The sequence below is a fragment of the Brachyistius frenatus genome, unplaced genomic scaffold (genome assembly GCF_029030835.1).
Source record: "Brachyistius frenatus isolate BFR_SWC_R1_liver_20210118 unplaced genomic scaffold, ASM2903083v1 Contig_76, whole genome shotgun sequence".
NCBI classification, from domain to species: domain Eukaryota; kingdom Metazoa; phylum Chordata; class Actinopteri; family Embiotocidae; genus Brachyistius; species Brachyistius frenatus.
This window is the reverse complement of record NW_027210675.1, coordinates 1,761,154-1,779,763: the sequence shown is the minus strand read 5'-3', so window position 1 is coordinate 1,779,763 and position 18,610 is coordinate 1,761,154. Positions and strand designations below refer to the sequence as shown.

Genomic DNA, 18,610 nt, shown 5'->3' with positions numbered 1-18,610 from the left:
TTAGAGCTTTCATAATTTTCCCACGTAAAATAGGAGCAGACTGGGGTAAGGCGGCTGGAGACCAAGTTTCTCGAGCATTTATAAGTATTTAAGCAGCCCAGCTCGGTGACGATTGGCAGCCATTTTGGACCAGAATGCTACAGGTTGCACAATAGTTTCAGGCATTTGCAGCGGCTTAACCGAGTTGTACTGCAAACTTATTCAATGTAATAATTTCTCTGACAAGATTGTGGGAAGAATTTTTCAGTGCATGCAAAATGTATCACTTGTTCACATATGTACTTGATTTTATTTACACTTTTCCTATTCCTATTTACCCTGCAAAGAAGTAGAACAGTATTTGTTGGACACTAAGTGAAGTACAAGTAATATGATGTCTTTTTCATACAATACTGGTAAAAAAAAAAAAAAAACCAAACAATCTCAGCAGTACTTTGCAGCATTACATACTGACAGTAATGCTAACCAGCGAGAGACAAGTCTGTTACCAGACACAGCATCAAATAATACTGACATTGGTGCAGAAGACGTACCTGAAAACCGCAGCAGATTTCTCTGCTGTTCTTCTGAATGGAAGCTGTTCCACTGCAGCCACTTTAAGCACAAGTGCTTCTTTTCAGTTTGGTATACAAGGACATTTTTGGCTTTCTGCCTTATCAGGAGGCCAATTAAAACTGACATTTACACTCTCCCAGTTGAGCACACCGTTTTTGGTATCACACGTGTAACAATAAAATATTTGATCCTTTTGACTAGAAAATATATATTTACAATTATAAATAACTATTAAGAATAGGATAGAAATAATTCTATTCGTATGATAAATGACTTTGCATAAAGCTGAGATCAATAAAGACCTTCATGAAACAAAACAAAACAATAAAATCACCCCACAAAGACACACACACACCAACAAAAAAACCCCGAAAGAAACGCGAGTCCATCCCTGCAGCAAGTGGTGACGATCACCTCCTCTATAAACGAGGAAAATGCGCATGTGAAAATCCAGTAAGAATTCACCACTGTCCGTCATTCATTTTTCAGCCTCCGGGAGCAAACAGTTTTGTGCTTCTGTTTACCTCTTCGTGCTGAGACACAACAAGCTCTAGCACAGCCAGGAGGTGGGCACCCACTGTGGCTCGGTGTCCAGTTTATCTATCAGCCTGCGGAGCTCGTGGAAAGCCTGGTCTGGGTCCAGGTTCACGATGGTCGCATCGAAAAAGTGGCCAAAACCGTGCTCCATCTCGCGAGCCTTTTCAATGACCTCCTTCAGCTCCTCCGGCTGCGCAGAGAAAACAAGACATGGATTTAAGAAGGTGACTTTTCAAAAATGTTTCTCCTGTATTGGACATATGAGGTAAATGGTTGTATGGTTCCTTTAACAGCTGTGTTCTCTGTTATGGTTTCATGAAGTGTTGCAATTATTGTTTATTCTTTTAAATATTGTCTTTTCCATACCAAGGGTAAACAATCTGTTTCTATCATTTCCACTCTGATGATGTCTTTAATTGGTTAAAAGAATATAACTTCTTTCTTTGCTCTGCCTGACAGTCCCTGAACAACGTTTTCTTTTCTGTGTTTGTTAACTTTTTACCTTTGGTGTTTTTCCCTCTGTGGCCAGCAGGGTGCGTAGTCTTTCCTGAGAAGGAGGAGCGATGAAGATGACATATGGCTTGAGGTTGGAGGACCTCAACACCCGCAGTGACTGACAGAAGGAAGACCAAGTCACGTACAAACAAACGAAGAAGGAAAGACAGAGACAAAAAGAAACCAGATTTAAAATAAACCAAAACAAGAAAAAAAAAAAACCATGGCAACTTCTTTACAGTTTTAATCAAACAAAAACCATTTAAGATTTATGTTCAGGATATAAAAAGAGTTCATTACATTCTGGCAGAGCCACAATAGTTAAGATCACAGGAGGAGGAGGATGAAATGAGTTTTGTAATTAACATGTTCGATAAAAATAATTGTCTCGACAGTAAAGAGTATTCAGTCTTTTACCCGCGTGTGCAGGCAGAGCAAGCAGATGCGTCCGGAGTTGATGATGTGTCGGACAGAGTCTGTGCTGCTGCCGTACAGGTTCTTCTCGTACTCCCCTGACTCGATGAACTTCCCAGCTGCCAAGTCGGTTTCAAAGGCGGCACGGCTCACAAAATGGTAGTCGCGCCCGTTGCGCTCGTGTATCCTCGGGCCTCTGGTTGTGTCTGAGCCGTGAAAAGGGACGGATCAAGTTGACTTGGTAAAAAAAACCACTCGTCTTATTTTGTACTAATTGGCCCTTTTTAAGTTGTCAGTAATTTCTTGGGACTTTAGAAATTTGAAAACTTTGTGCACTGTGACGTGTCAAATGATTTCAATTCTTCACTTAAATCCTAAAGACATGATTTGTTCCTCATCTGAAATCGGTGACTAATATTTGATATTGCCGTGAACTGTTACTTTGACAAAGCGTGGACTTACGTGGAACGGCGACAGCAAACTTCTCCGGTTCGATGGACAGGAGCCTCCGACGCAGCTCATCGTGACCACTGTTTGTCGGACCGATCAGAGCTACGGGGCGTTTGCGAGTGGCGGGCTGGTGGTACAGGGACATCTCCTCATAGGTCAGGATGTCGTCGTAGTCTGAAGACACAGGTTGTTTTTTTTTAATTGGTGGGGGGAGGGGGGTAATGAAACATCCCTGACCTACATACCAAATTCCTTTGAGCTCCTGGGCTGTTGTTTTGTACGTAACTTTAACCTTCAGCCTCTTTGTTGAGGCGGGAAAAGACACATGAGGTTTTGGAAAGCAACATATTATTTTATATCCCCGTGTTTGTTTTTCTTAAAAAGTTTTTTCCTGCATGAAGATGATGACGATAGTCCACACATCTGTCTCTCTGAGCTGGCGGCCGGCTCCTGCTGACCACAGGGCAGTTTCACGAGAACAGTGTGTGTGTGTGTGTGTGTGTGTGTGTAGGTCTCAGTATGAATGTGTGAACTAACACCGCCACACGTTCCTTCCAAGCCATTTAGGCACCTGTTGGTGCTTCCTCTGATCCCGACTGTGAGGCAAAGACTAATCTGACCTGTGACACACCAAGCTGCTGTGAGAAAGACGAGATGTGTCAGCTCCAGTGTGGAAGCGGTCTCTCACAGGTGGTAAAGAGGAGAGACAGTTGGTTCAGTGTGAAGACGTCGCACACTTTTAAACCAGCTCAATTCTCGAGCCGCTGAAGAGCCACGAGAAAAAAAAAAGAAAAAAAAGAAAGAAAGTCTTACCACTGCTTTTGCTGAAGGTAGATATGCTCTTCTTCCTCTGTTTCTTGTTCTTCTTTCCATACCAAACCTTCACTGAACACGTCATTGAAAAGAAATTATCTTTAACAGGCAGATCATCACTCCACTACGTTACAACACTCCGGATAGATCACATTTTATTTTCATAGGCGTTAAAGAGGAAGTCAAATCATTTTGTTTTCTAAATGACGGTGTGTGTTTCAACCACTGGTGTCTGACCTTGCTGCTCTCGACTCTTGTCTGTTATTGTTTTCTTTAAGGTCTCTCTCTGTTGCTGGAAGCTTTTACCTGAAAAGAACATACAGAAAGTCATTAGTCATCCAATATATATATATATATATATATATATATACAAAAATGTCTATATATATTTTCTATTTCAAAAGCCTGTATTTGACACTTTGTTTGGTCAGTTTTGCACTGGACCACCATGGTGGCTAAAAACTAGCAATATTAAAAGTCCAAAGCTTTTGCAGGCCGGGTATTGTTTGTTCTTCTCTTCCTAGAAGCTTAGACATAATGAAGAACGGGCAAAAACATGGCCCACTTTCAATTTCCAGTGTTTAACCTCATTATCTTGCAGGCACAACAGACTCAGGTCGGAAAGTAATCACAGACAGTTCTCAGGCGTTTCTTTAATTCTGTTTGATGGGTTGTGATTTCGTCCAGGAGATGAGTGTCAGCTTAGTTGAAAGTCACTATCAAATCCTCTTCTGTGACTGGGTTTCAGTTACTACACAAAGTGGAGTAAATTATTGGTTTGTCAGTGAATTATCTCGTGTTACTTATAAACTAGCGTCAACTATTATTAATTTAGAACTAGTTTTTGTAAAATGTAATTGCAAAGGATTTCATACAGATGTGTATCCTTAATGTCCTGCAGACCTTTCCTTCTTCCAAATAGAAATCAATATGTATTCACTTTTAGGATATCCTTATATTCTCTTCATTATTTTGGTTGCTTTTTCTTCATTAAAAATGTTTACTGAAAACATCCAAGGGACGATTACTAATTTACAGATTTATCCAGCTTCATAGTTTATCAGGAGATTACATTGTACATATTTTTGATGAAAGAACTGCTTCATCATCTGATACAAAACTGAACTGAAGACATACCAGGTCTTCATCAGAGACAAGTCTTTCCAACACCCGGTGCTACTTAATTTACCCACAATTCACATCTTGTTGCTCCTGTTTAAACATGACTGAGCCCTGTGCATTGGAAAGGGTGTGAAGTAACCAAACAGGAAGAATTAAAACAACAGGATGTATGTTGTAAAAAAAAAAAAATACAGCTATGGGCTTTTTTATATGTACTTGCATATGTGTGCATTTTGTTTTTGTACAGTTGTGAAGGGTTTTGTAGTTACTCCACATTTGTGTCAAGAGTAGGGAAGCAAAACATAATAACAATAATACAGAGCATAAAAATAAATTACAGTAAATTATGATACAATATTTACAACAATCTGTAAATGGCCTTTCTACAATTTCTTCTATTTGGAATAGTATGTCCTCGCTGTTGTTATCCGCCCTTGTGGAGCAATAAACTCCATATTAATATTCAGCCCTGGTCTGATTCGTACCTGGAACGAGTCCAGCCAGGGGCTGGTTGTCCTCGTCTCCGTCCCTGTAGGCCTGCCACCAGTTGGAGTCGTCCTGGCTGATGACGTGGAGGATGTCTCCCTTCTGGAAGGACAGGCCGAGCTCCCGACACGGCACGAACGGGTCATCAGATGGGTCGTAGTCAAAGTAGGCTCGTACATGCATCTGAGGACAGGGTTTACAATGTCAAAGCTGCCGATGCATGCACTCAGGTGTTCTCATGCACACCCACTCACATATCATTAGAGACTTACCACAGTCTGTCTGTGCGCGGCAGGTTTAATCTGAGAGCTTGGGATGAGGAGGAAGGTCAGGGTGCCCTGCATTTGTTGCTGTTGGTGAACATGAAATGCAATGAATTAAACATGAGAGGGAGGCATTTTCATAAAACACTTATTTTACTTGCTGTATTTACCCGGCAGCTTAAACATCTAACAATGTTTTCTTGATCTATGGTTGGTTATATTATAATTCAAGAATGCATCTACTCAAAACAACTGCTCAGGTATATATTTTAGGTTACATTTGAAAATATGAGTTGTTTGTTTTCTCCAAAATAAAAAGCAGTCAGCACTAATGTTAGTTATTCCTTTGTCTGCCTTGTGTTCTCGGTCAAAAGACACTTTGTACTTACTGTAAAGACACATGCCTTAATGAACTTAATTACATTTCTGAGGCTTAACGCATTGTCAAATAATTTTGAACTTATCTCTTAGATCTGTAGAGTGAATACAATCTAATGTCACCAGGTATGAAAGAACAGCTGATCCAAGTAAGACCCACCATTTACAAATAAATTCTAAACCCTTTTATGTCAATAAAGGCACAAAGTAGTAATTTTCAGGACATTTTAAGCACCTGTGAGTACACTATAACGAAGCTAGATTCCCATCTATTAAAATAAAGTTGTAACGCAATTCCTTTCTAATAAGTTATTGTAAAATATCTAAAGAACACTGGGTGTTACTGGACACCACGTTGACAATTCCTAGTCCTCACCAGCAAGTCGTGGACCTCATTGATGTGTTTCCCACGGATAGAAATCCCGTTGATCTCCAGGATCTCATCTCCTTCACTGAGGAGGCCGCTCCGCTCTGCTGCTCCGCCTTTCACCACACGACTCACCACCACACTGTCCATGTCATTACGCACTGTTGCACCCTGATGACCAGTTCAGACATGTGACAGAGACGATCTCACAAAACAACCTACAGACCTTATAGACAAATGCATAATATTTTCTGACATGACACGGAGGAGAGGGCAGAGGCTTAAAGTAATAATCAATAAAGTAATTATCTCTGAATGAGGTAACATAATGGTGACTGAGGCGGTGGCCCACTGATGAAAGCCCTTTTAATTGCTGAACTGAACAAGCTGGGTGTCTGTGGGGACATTCCCAGGGGGAAAAAAAAATCAGAAGCAGTGCAAAGTTAGTGTTGTGTTTTCCAGAGAAAGTGGGCGGAGCTAAGGCAACAAGATCGCTCTTCAATTGCCAAATGACACACAGGCGACACTGTTTGGGTCTGATGAGAAGTCGAGTCAAAACACACAGCTGTGATTACCGCTTATCACCATAGGTGTCACCAAACAGAGCGAAACATCTTCCAGATCATAACATTAAGTACAAAGACACGTTACACACAGCAAACAGCACATATTTTCATTGTATTGTTAATTATATCCATACCAAATGAATATTATCCCAACTATCCATGTTACCCTGCTTCTCAATCTTTGTCTTTCTGTGGATGTCTACTATTGATATACAACATTCAGAAGTAAATTATAAAACATAAAGCAGCCTAAACGGCAGAGAGACAGTAATGACAGAAGACGGCAGAAGTGACACAAAAAGACTAATAGAGGACGTCTCACCAGTGGAGTGTCTCTGGTCTTCTCCAGCCGCACTAATTTAACCGTCTCCCCGAGGTACTGGGTCACATTTTCCTCTTCCACTTCCTGCCCTGCCACGCTGTCATGGACCTGCATCAGCGCCTGCCACATGGACACACACAGAGACAACATACAGTACAAACACATGTACAGAAACACAGAGGAGGCAGAATGAGGCGAAATCTAATATAGTTTGAGTCAAATTGCTCATGGTTTCTGCTTGTCGATATAAAACAACGATAAAGACGTTTCAAGGATCCTGAGAAATGCACCCGCTACCAGAGGCCTATCCACCCCTCATCTTTTTTTAACAAGACCCGTCAGCAAGCCCACGTCTAAACCAGAAATAATACAGAGATTGCTCCTTCACTTCATTTAATGTGACATGCCCTCTGTAACCTACAATTAATAACCGTCGGCCCAAATGAATTTCTCTACCCTGCAGCAGAGGGGGCCTGAGAGAGCAGAGGCCGGGCTAAGCTTCAGCGAACACACAATCCGTCTTAATCTCCACCTGCATTTAGGAGTCAGAATCCACCACCATCAATCATCAAACACCTTCGGTGTCCCTGCTCCTGAGAAAACGGTGTCCCAGAAAACAATGAGAGGGAGACGGGTGGACTTGAGGGGGCCGTAGTCATCTCTCACATGTCTCCATTAGTTTTGGATATGAAGCTGTTTACCTGTACTACATGGTGATTCATATGATTCTCGGCTCCCCGCAGAGAAACCGAGATAATCTGTTCTGGTTTCTGTGTCACGAGGCAGGCTCACATCTCATCACGCCGTCCCCGCTGGCTGCATGGTTCCGACTCAGCGGAGGAGTTAACGGCCCAACTGGGGGGGGGGGGGGTTTGGTGGTTCACACGGTCACGTGGGTCAAACGTCCGACCCCTGGCGCTCCACTGTCAGGACCCTCAACCGTAAAATCACAGCAGTCATACACCTGCGGTCTTTTCTCACCTTACTGCCTCGCTAATGGACAATGACAGTCTCATAATGTGACTCCATTTTTCCTCCAGAAGAATCACCGAGGCTTAAACTGACACGGGTAGCGTGTCGAGCCACGTCAGAGAGATGCCGTTTGAAATGAAATGAAATGTAATGTTTGTTCGATTCCTTTCATGTTGACACACAAAATGCTACAAAGACGTCCCGCTGAATAGACAGCTGTGGAAGTGGCCTGCCTTTACCTGTGATGTTAACAAAGTAGTTTTAGTAGCGATGGAGTCAAGAGGAACATCTTAATTGTTCAGTTTGTCAGCTGTGCCAACAGCCGCCTTTGGCAATGTACTGCAAGATCATTACTAAATAGGTTACAACCAAATCGAACTTCGTTAAACTCAACTGCAGGCCTGTCCCAACAAGTGGACGAAAAGAAGTTGCTCACAACTCAAGGTGAGTAGTCAGAGGACAGATATTTTACATGTTTGAAAATGATCAAGTCCATATACGGTGAGCTTCATTATTTATCTATTTCATCCAGATGCAGGTGTTGGTCCAAGCAGTGCAGTATTCAACTAGGTTTATTGTTTTCAACATTTCTGACACTTTGTGGATCACTAATCTGTCTGACGCCATTACTGTGTTTGAGAGAAGCACGGTCATGGCCAGAAATAAAATGTTTTCACTCATCGGATGAAACCTTACCAAAACTCTAATATGCTTCACATCTATACCAAAGCATAAGGCTGAGTTCGACAAAGACGCACAACAAGACGCACAACAACTTTCACATCTCTCACTGGTCTTCGTTGAATTCATTTAAAGGGGACTGAGAGGCACGCTGCTGCACCAATCACGCTTTTTCATTACCAAGAGAGCTGACCCACATACCAACCTCATTTGCATAAACTGCCTTTCTTACATTACAACCTCATTTGCATAAACTGCCTTTCTTACATTACTCCTCCTACATTAATCTTTCTAATGAAAGAGGGGCTACTTGACCTTGAAAAAAAATTGACCTGCACACATCCCAAGTAACACCTAATAATAACAGATAAAATGAAGGTGTCATAGGTGATTAATCCTGTATAACAACCGTCTGCCCTGCCAAGGTGTCCTTGACTTGCTGAGCCTCTCTGGTGTTGTCTTATGTTTGTATCATGGGTGAGGGGAAGGTCATTGCTGGAAAACTGATCTCTGACCTGGAGATGAGGATTGGTGAGCAGCGCCCGGAGCTCTAAACCCTCCTTTTGTTGGCTGGACTGGAGAATCTTCTGGACCTAAACAGAAACAGAGACATATTGCGGTGAGACACATCTGCCGCCAAACGAACTGTGAAAACAGGAAGCCAGTCACGTCAGAACAAATGGTGAAGTATCAATTTAAAACGTAAACTATTTTAACAGTGTACAAACTACAATCAAATACTCTAATCGCTTAATTACTTCCTTCAAAAAAAACTTTATTCACTCTTATTTTTTCATTTTAAGTCTCTTGTCACTAGAATCCAAGTCAGATATGTATTTATAATCTACCTCTACGAAGTTAGCTAAAGTGTCCAACTGTACATCAACTTCTAAAAGTAGAACACGAATGTAAAGATATTTGGTGACGGTTTGATCCCGAGCTCCTCCTGTCCACGTGCCGAAGTGTCCTTGGGCAAGACACAGAACCCCGAATTGCTCCTTATGGCAAGCGAGCACCTTGCATGGCAGCTTTGCACCGTTGGTGTGTGAATGTATTCCTGATGGTGAGCACCTCGCACGGCATCTCCGTGCGTGAGAGGGTGAATGGGAAACTGTGTTTCAGCATAAGACTTCAGCACCCCCTTCGCCCTGAGATTATTTTATGATTGTGTGTCCTGTTTTTTTATTTTTTTTCTTCCTTGGATTTGGTACCTTTTTTCATGAGTGAAACACTTTATTGACATTAGCTTTACCGGAAAGTTTAGTCCGCATAAGAAGCTTAGACTTTACCTGATTTCATTCCGAAACTGCAAACCTGAGAATCATAATTTTAATGACGAGCCAGTTGCACAGAAGATTCGCAGGATAGTTGAAAGTACAAATGTGCACAGACAGTAAACGCGTACGGATGTACAAGGCCACTCGCACACAGCTGGTTTGGCTACCGTCAAGTAACTCACAGTCGGGTTTCACATTCCAGACAGAAAACTGTTCCATATCCAGTCTGCTGCTCTTGGATAGAAAAACAATATTCATCTGTGTGTGTTTATTTGTGAATGTTGGTTTCCAACTAATTAAAAAAAAAAAGCGTAAAGCTGAAAAGGATCTGAACAATAGGATGTTCCACCGTCTTTCCAGGCTGTCCACTCTGTCTTTCTTCTCGTCTCTGTTGCATGGTTCTATTTTAATCTTTTGGTTCTTGTGTTGTGACTTAGTGAAACAATACAATGGCTGTTTGTGGCTTGGACTCCACTGAATGAGGACAGTAGGCATTTTGGCGTTCTGTTACTCCGTCTCTCTGCCTCTTCATCTCCTATTTGGAGATTAGTTCATCCATTACACTAATCAAAGCTCTCACTAACAAGGTGACGCACTCCCCCCCCACCCCCCCCCCCAGCAGCAACGTGCCTCGGCCCACGCTGCTCTAAGCTGCTGGAGTTTCTTTTTCTGGCTGCCCAGATCCTGGCCTCCTTCCTGTGGAGTGTGCTGCGCCGCTCAGCCCGCACCAAAGGCTGCTGGGAGATTAGTTTACCCAATGGCCAATGTGAGTGTTACACAGCACGACCACTTAGTTTAGACACACTTGCAGCTCAAACTCTTACGCACTGTTAAGCGCTTCAGGAGCCGTGCGTGGCGGGTGAGCGCAGACACTGATTTACTGTATGCAGGAAGACAATGTGTTGTGTGTGTGAAGCAAAATAGATCATCACACCCAGCCCCTCTATCTTCAAACCGCTCCTGTCACGACTGGAATAGAAATTCTGTTGCAGTGCTGCTTGCTGGCCTTTGAATAAACTCATAGCCTCTTTTATCAAAACAAGTTTGACTATTTCAAATCCAACAATCAGTTAAAAAAAAAAAAAAAAAATAAAAATCACCAGTCTCACCAGTCTGACTGCTCAAAACTCTGTATTATATTCTTTCATATTTCACCTATCAAAAGTTGACAGTAATCTTAATGAAGTGCCTATTGTGGGTGTAGCCTGTCATCAATGTATAGAGCTCCGACGTTATTCATAGCAAACCACATCAAAGATTGTGTCTTTCTACAAGGCCTGTGCTGTGTGACAGCACAGGCCTTAGTTAGTGTGCAGAGGCTCACCTCTGCAGGGACACAAGTCAATTACTGTCGCTTTGCTTCAGCAGAAACCAGCTGCTTGGTGTTTTGTCAACAAGGAAGTCAGGTGTGACAAATGCTCACCTACTCAAACCTGAATACTGAAATGGTTTCTTGCTCTCGTTTACTGTCCTCACTGGAGGCACCACTGTGAAATGTATTTAAATAGGAAGCAGCAAGCGCTTGATGGAGAAATCCAACAGTTCACTCCTTCGTCCTTTTCCTTCCTCGTCCCGTCATCCTCTTTTCAGCATAACTCTCAGATTCAAAATGTTCTACCTTCTGCATCTCTTATTTTGCCTGCTCACTCAATTTCCATGCATGACCTGCATCCCACAAATCCCTCATTTTTGTTTTCCCTTACCTAGTTAACCACGAGACAATTTACATTTCATAATTATCCAGACTGGCATGACTGTCTTTTGGGCAGCTTTGTTGAATTAATCATCACCTCAAGAAAAGATTTTGCGTGCTTCATTGAGCAGTTGCTTTACTTACACTTGCACTCAGAAATAAAGCAACGGGGTCCAAACCGTACAACGGCGACATCAATCTGAGCACCTTTCTGCCTGTATGCACAAGCTACCTCCTCCGTGGAGACCACCGCTCATCTCATGAGGTACAGAACTGGTTTTGTGGCACAAAATACAGTAAGTTATTCATTAGTCTCGGTTCAAGTTAGTCTATTTTCCCCGATTGAGTCTCCCTTGGGCATTTGCTTTACGCCTATAAAACTATCACACCTACCAGTAAAAACTAAATGAGTACGTTGTGATGTTTTCGGCGGTAACAAGAGGCTTCAAGTAACATGAGCGTTGTGCGTACCTCCAGGCAGAGGTCCTGTGCTTGTGCTGTGAGGGGTGAGGTGGGATTGACTCGGCTCATCTGCTGGGACACAGCGTTGTAGATTGTGTAGGCATTCTTGAAGTCCTCCTTGGCAAGTATCTGCATTATCAGCTCCACATCCTGCTGGCTCTGAGCATCGGTCAAACAGTGCTGCACCCACTTTAGAGTCTGCAGCAACTCGTCCAGTTCTGAGAGACAGACACACACGGTGAGGGGAACAGTAGTACAGATGCAATGCTGAGAAACACAGGGACGAAAATAACGGAAGTCAGATGTGAATGTTTGGTTATTGTTTGACTAGTTTAGTGTTGTGACAGCACAGAGTCTGACTGCAATGACAGTCAAGTCTTATACGCGTGTATCAAAGGTTTCGGCCAGTCCAATCTACCTATAGTTGACCCGGTAATACCAGAGTGTCGTCTGAGGCTAATCTCTTGTTAGGTCACATCCAGCTCTGCACATTTAGTTCCATCAGGTTGTAAGCTGTCTGTTATGATTACGACCATGTTATATCTGAGAAAAAGTCATTTATCAGAGGCACAAACATTTTAAGTTTAGTGGGACTGTACCGGATGTCTCTGTAGTGGAGGTCTACATTTTGACTTCTGATTCACTAATATGGCTGAGAGTTACTTTGATTCAACTCAGGCTTATTGTTATATTTCAAGGGTTGCTGCAGCATTTACACTTATTTGATTTATTATGGCAGAAAGTATCAATACATTATGTAGAATTTCTTTACCCTCTTTGGTCTTTTTATCTTTTAGTTAATACAGTAATACACTCTCTATACACACTGATTTCTTCTGTAGAAAACTATAAACCTCAGTAAATGAATAATATAAATTTTATAGTAATTAGAAAACTGAGCTCATATCTTTTGTTTCACATCACAGCAGAGAAAAGTCAGACCAGACAAGTCAAGTAAACACAGTCTGACCAAAAAAATGTCAGAAGCTTCACTGCTATAAACAGGAAATCAGTTTTTCTCTCAAGTTGTGGTCAAACATTTCAAAAAACATTTCTGAGATTCTGGTTTAAAAACCTCATTCTGACAAAGTGACTCCTGCACTCAATTAGCCCTGACAATAAGGCCCTGTGCGTGACTAAAATGCAAATCATACTTGACTCATATGAATCATTACAATAAAACAAACTTCGTGTGCCCTCAATACTGTGTATTTATAACACACTCTGAAAAGCACGTAAGTAGAGTAAAAGTAAAGTCAGTGGAAAAAAAAACCTCAATATATTAAGTAGAAAAGAATATTTTCAGTACAAAAACAAACCAAAATGGAGGACCACAGCAGCATCTTATGAGCTGTACATGCCAATCCCTTCAGTACTGTCATTATATTGTATTAAAGATTGGGTTTTCTTTTTCGTTGGACCACAAATAGATTTTGTGCCAGGTTAAACTAACCAGTGAAAATGGTGGACAGCCCCTAAAACACATCACCCTCCTCCAGCACCGCCCTCTGCTCTGCCCCTTCAATAGTCATTGTTTTGACTCCTTTTGTTTTCACAGATTTTTTTCACGACTCTCTATTCTACTCTGAGGTCGGCATTCTTCCTCCTCTCTCAAACATCCCTTCCTCCATCCAACCTCCTTGACCTCCGTAAAGACCTTTAAACCCTCGCTGCCCTTCTTTTAACTCACCGCCTACAGGATCCGGGGAGCATGCGTCTTTGGTGGCCTTCTCCTTCCCATCGAAGGTGGGGTTGTCAATGCCCACTTTAGGGTTCTGCGACAGCTTCTTGAGCCTCAGAGAAGCGTTGGGGTCGATGTCATGCTTCCCCCTGCTCTCTTCCTCTCTCCTCTTCCTCAGCTCCTCCTGGTAATGCTGGATCCTCTCCATTTGGGCACTGCAGTGTGGCGCTTTGACAAGGCAACTTTCGTCCCCTGGACAGTCCACGGCCCTCTCCCTGTGGCTCTTGGCCTGCATAGAGGCTTCTTGAACATAACCGTTCATGTGGGATGTAATCATCCCTGCTGCAGTGTTGTGCAGCTCAAACCACCCCAGTATTTCCTGAGATCAGCTGAAGCGTTATGACAAACTGATGCTGAGATTGCTCAACTCAGGGGCCATTGCACGCCAGTGAAGGATGCAGTCCTTTATGCTCCGTCTGGGATCTGTCATCCTGGAACACAAACAGAGTTAAAAAGGATTTCCCTTGTTACATTTATTGAGTGGCAAACAAAGTCAAGTAGTTTTAAAAAAACCAAAACTGTATGATTTAGTTTTTAAAGATGACGCAGCAAAAATATTTATGAATACAATTTAACAAGAATAAAAAAGGATTTCTCTTGTTGACAGTCACTTTTATCTCACTGAGGAAACCACAGGCAGAAGCATAAAAGTACACTGAGAAAATAAAGAGCAGTGATTGATAGTTCAAAAGACAATACAAAAGAAGAACACTAAAGCCTTTGCAGTCGACACATAAATATTTTTGTTATATTCCAAAGATTGTAAATTATGAACCCTGGGTTATTGAATTTTTGAAATCCCGCACTTTGTTGTTCGTCTCTACGGAAAGCTGTCAAAAGAATTAGCATCATCCTTACTACAGCTCAAAATTACCATGCTAACATTAAATGCTGTCAGAATGAATTATTCCCACATCACACAAACATTTAAATGATTACGTTTGGGATAATATAATGCAATGTGGCATAATGGCATATGGTTGAACAATCTGTGGATGAATACATTTTTGACAGTTTTCTCAACTGATTAATATCAATTCATTGTTTAAGTCATTTTTTTTTAAACAAACTTGCAGAACATTTCCTCAATCGAACTTCTTGAATGTGAGAATTTCCAAAACTGTCCAAACTCCGTCAACTGAGCCTTCCAGCTGGTTGCCTGTTGATCAACGCTGACATTTGCTCCTTCCTCCTCTCAACTATCACAACGCTAATCTAACACGGAAAGCTTTCTGGCCTCGGTCAACTCAAATCCCTTCAGCACAGCCTCATTCAGCCATTTGTTGGTACACGTGTCCCCAAACATCCACCTGCACAGCTTATTTAAAATATCCATCTGTAGCCTACTGCATTGTATGGATGGCTAAATAAAAAAAAATAAAAAAAAGTATTTTAAATGCGACGCATGACGCAGAGCTATTACGACCGTATTTGCCACTGTGGAGATCGTTGTGGATGTTGTCGTGACTGCTGTGGATTACAATCTATTTTTAAGAACGCTACGCATTAATCTGGATTTGCAAAGTTGGAGTGCATGCCTGAGAGACGTACACGCGGTGCTAATCAATATATATTTCACAACAGAATATCAAAAACGGTCTCTGAGTGAGGAGTGAAAGTGTCTTTTGCTGCCCAAATTCGGGGGACAGACATCTTGAAAGCCGTACACGCGTCTTGATCTTTCGCATTAGGTGTGTATTTTTAAATGCCCGGCCTACTACATGCCCGCATGCAGATCATTTCTATACTAAATTGCCTGAATTGCTACTCCTTACGGGTTAAAGACACTATTTGTGTGCATGGAAAAAAAACAAACAAACAGATAAACACAGCTTTGTTGCTGATAGCCATCTTTGATGTTCATATCATGCAGTCAGTCATACAGGCTTTGTCACTCACCACCACATGGCAGCCCTCCCCCCCTCTTTTACCTACTTCCCACAGCTAATTATGTCTAACAGGTCTATCCCCTCCCGCCTCCCAAACCCCGCCCTTACGGAGGCATTTAGCAGCATTTAGAGTGGCGGTGTACTGCTGACAAACAGCGGAGGCTGCCAGCAGACCATCTGTTCCTGTGGGCTTAATTAAGCCTGGGATCTCATGCTCGACTCTAGCTCCGTGGTCACAAATGGCACTGAGAGGGATGCTGGGAAGGGACGCAGGTACCTGGAAAGACGAGTGAGAATGAATGAAAGTGCAACGCGCCCGCCGAGACATTAACAAACGAAGGCAATACAAAAAGTTTAGCTCCAGTTACACAGTGGACGGAGTTTGGGGACTATGAACGATTACAGACGTGATTAAATAGTTCTGTGAAATTAAATAAAAGCTTATAATACCGTGTGATTCAGCACCTGAAGCAGGTTTGACGTGAGATACCCGAGGAACGCACACAACTCCAAAGGATCTCAGCAGACTTCAAATTAAACAATGAAATTGTTCAGAAATAAATCAAAACCAAACAGAATTACCCTGACCTTGTATAACCTTTTCACGACTGACAACTATGTGCAATAAATCCAGGATTTAGTAGTGAGGAAAAAATATCCTTCTTACATTGTAGTGCAGCTATTTTGACTTCTATGTTGAAAACAACTCCAGTGGTATTTGTTTACTGAAGGTCATGAGACATGTTTGAAAGCCTTGGAAAATACTGAAACTTTGATAGATAGATAGATAGCTAGATAGCTAGATAGATAGATAGATAGATAGATAGATAGAGATACTTTATTAATCCCACAAGGGGACATGTTTTCACTACAGCAGCATTATAGGTACAAGAAAGCAATAAAACAACAGTAAAAAATATTAAATATACAAATGCACAGTATATACAATTTTTTCCTTTTTTTTTATAGATACATATACATATATATATATATATATATAGATAGATAGATTTGGTTTAGAATATTTCATTACAGTCACTGTAGTAGTAGTTTAAGTGTTGAAAAGTACTCAGATTAACTTCCATAGATCACTTAAAAGGGTTTGGCATCAGACACCGACTTCTCATCGGAGTCCAACTGATGAGCTGATGACCTTTAATTGAGGATTGTTGTTCCCGAAATATGACTTTATAAGCGATTTCCTCACAATCTCAATAACAACTTAACTTAAGTCATCGCAGCTTACCTATAGTTTTCTCTGTAATGCTTAACAAAACCAAATAAACAGAAACAAGTAACTGAATTAGACTTACAAAATTTGCTCTCCACCTCTACCGTAGTTTATTTTCCTTAAACTAACGAGAGCTACTTGAATCATTTGTAAAAAAAAAAAAAAAAAAAAGATAAGTTTCATGAGGAATAGTTCAGACAAACGAAGCAGCAGGTAAATTGTAAATGAGAGTCGACAACAACCGAGTCTCTCCTGTCGTCTACAAACATAGCCTGTATCTGTTTTGTGCAACTTTCTTCCAAGACGTGGCACATTCATTCACGCGGAAAACAACAGACGCTTAGACACGAGCTTAAAACAAATACCAGGCTTGTATTAAATGTTCGCAATTGGATTTATTATTGGTATTAAGCGCTAACGCAGCAATTAGCAACGCGTTAGCTTAGCAGCCCGGTACCGCTAACCGTAACCGGACTGTGTACTCACCACTTCAAAAACACCGAGTTGAGTTTGATGAGCAGCGGTTGTTCTTTTACAATCCAGCGGTATGTGTGTGTGTGGGGGGGAAAAAAACAAATAAAAATAATAATAATAATTGTGTTTTGCTCCCAGGGAAAAGCCCAACTTCTCTCGCCGGTGCTCACGGCACCGTGTCGAGCCGCCGCAGTGAGTTCTGCCCGAACACAGACTGTTGTTTTGGGTCGTCTCCCTGGCAACAGTGCGGCTCCGCAGCGCCCCCTGTCGGTCAGATACGTAACGACCATATAGTCCAAACAGCCCTCGACGTAAAGGGTATTAATCACTTATGTGACGCAGATCTTTTACGTGGGTAATAGTAGCCTTTCCACAACATAAAATAAGTATTAAGTATGTATTAGCAACAAAGTACACTTCTTATACTGAAATTTTAAATATTTAAGCTATCAGATGTAACGTAGGATTGTCAATTTCAACAATAAAGCCTGTGTTAGATTGTTGGAGCATAATTACTGGTAAAGCCTCGCTTTAATGTTGCAGCGGGTGAAAGTGATGATAATTTCAAGCACTACGTCAGAACTCATAGGTCATTTGTATTTCATAACAATGACCTGAATCCGCACGGGGTATTAACTAAGGCCGTGTGTTGCGTAAAAAGTAGCCCACAATATTTGCCTCCAAAGTATTTGAAGTAGAAAAAAGTGGATCAGGATAGTGTTTAAGTAGGCTACATGAGTAAATGTTCCTGGTTACTTTCAAACAGTAGTGATAAATCATAGTAACAGTCAAAGAAATCTTCCTAAAGTAGAAGTATCATCAATGATGTACTTACCCAATCAAAAGCAAAACCAGTAACATGCATAATTGCTTTTTTCATAGAATTATCAGATCAATATTACTGATGCACTGACATTATTTTGCGTTGTTTCCCTTTAAATAGTCATGACAGTCTGAATCTGTGAAGTTGAGCATTGTGTAAACCCACAGAACATCACAAAGGTCACAAAGATACCAACTATATAAGGGTGCATTTTAAGGAAACGTGCATAAAATAATGCACAAGACAGAATATTCACATGAGGGATTAGTAGACCATCACACGGGAATAATATAATATATCTTCAGTGTAAACATAAAACTTCAGTGAAGAGTTGGAAAAAGCTCTGCATGTAGGATGTTTTTTGACAACTGCCTGAAAACAAGACCGATGTGCCTGCTCTGATGTAACATAACGTGGAAACAGGTGTGTTTCTGTGTGTTCGGGATGATCACAAATTCCTGACAACAAAGGAGTTGGCATCAACTGCTGCAGGAAGTTGCTGCAAAAGACACTGCAGATGCAGAACACCAGGATCTGATGACAGAGAAAAGCACATTACACGCAGGGGAAGGTGGCCGGCGAGATATCCCACAGCTGAC

General features: G+C 41.6%; 1 protein-coding gene across 2 annotated transcripts; it reads right to left on the bottom strand.

Moving 5' to 3' along the window:
• Positions 1-267: 267 nt before the first annotated feature.
• pals1b (protein associated with LIN7 1, MAGUK p55 family member b) lies at positions 268-17,371 on the bottom strand. 2 transcript variants are annotated; one of them, XM_069708566.1, is made up of 14 exons: positions 17,201-17,371; positions 13,544-14,025; positions 11,863-12,071; positions 8,937-9,014; positions 6,769-6,888; positions 5,890-6,051; positions 5,145-5,222; positions 4,872-5,055; positions 3,502-3,570; positions 3,265-3,336; positions 2,464-2,625; positions 2,005-2,207; positions 1,595-1,705; positions 268-1,282 (listed from the first exon to the last, which is right to left on the bottom strand). In XM_069708566.1, exons 2-14 carry the CDS (start codon positions 13,869-13,871, stop codon positions 1,106-1,108), a joined length of 1,953 nt encoding a protein of 650 aa, XP_069564667.1. In that variant the 5' UTR covers positions 13,872-14,025; positions 17,201-17,371; the 3' UTR covers positions 268-1,105. The 2 variants fall into 2 exon arrangements, with proteins under 2 accessions (XP_069564667.1, XP_069564668.1); XM_069708567.1 differs by having other exon boundaries at positions 6,769-6,876.
• Positions 17,372-18,610: the final 1,239 nt, after the last annotated feature.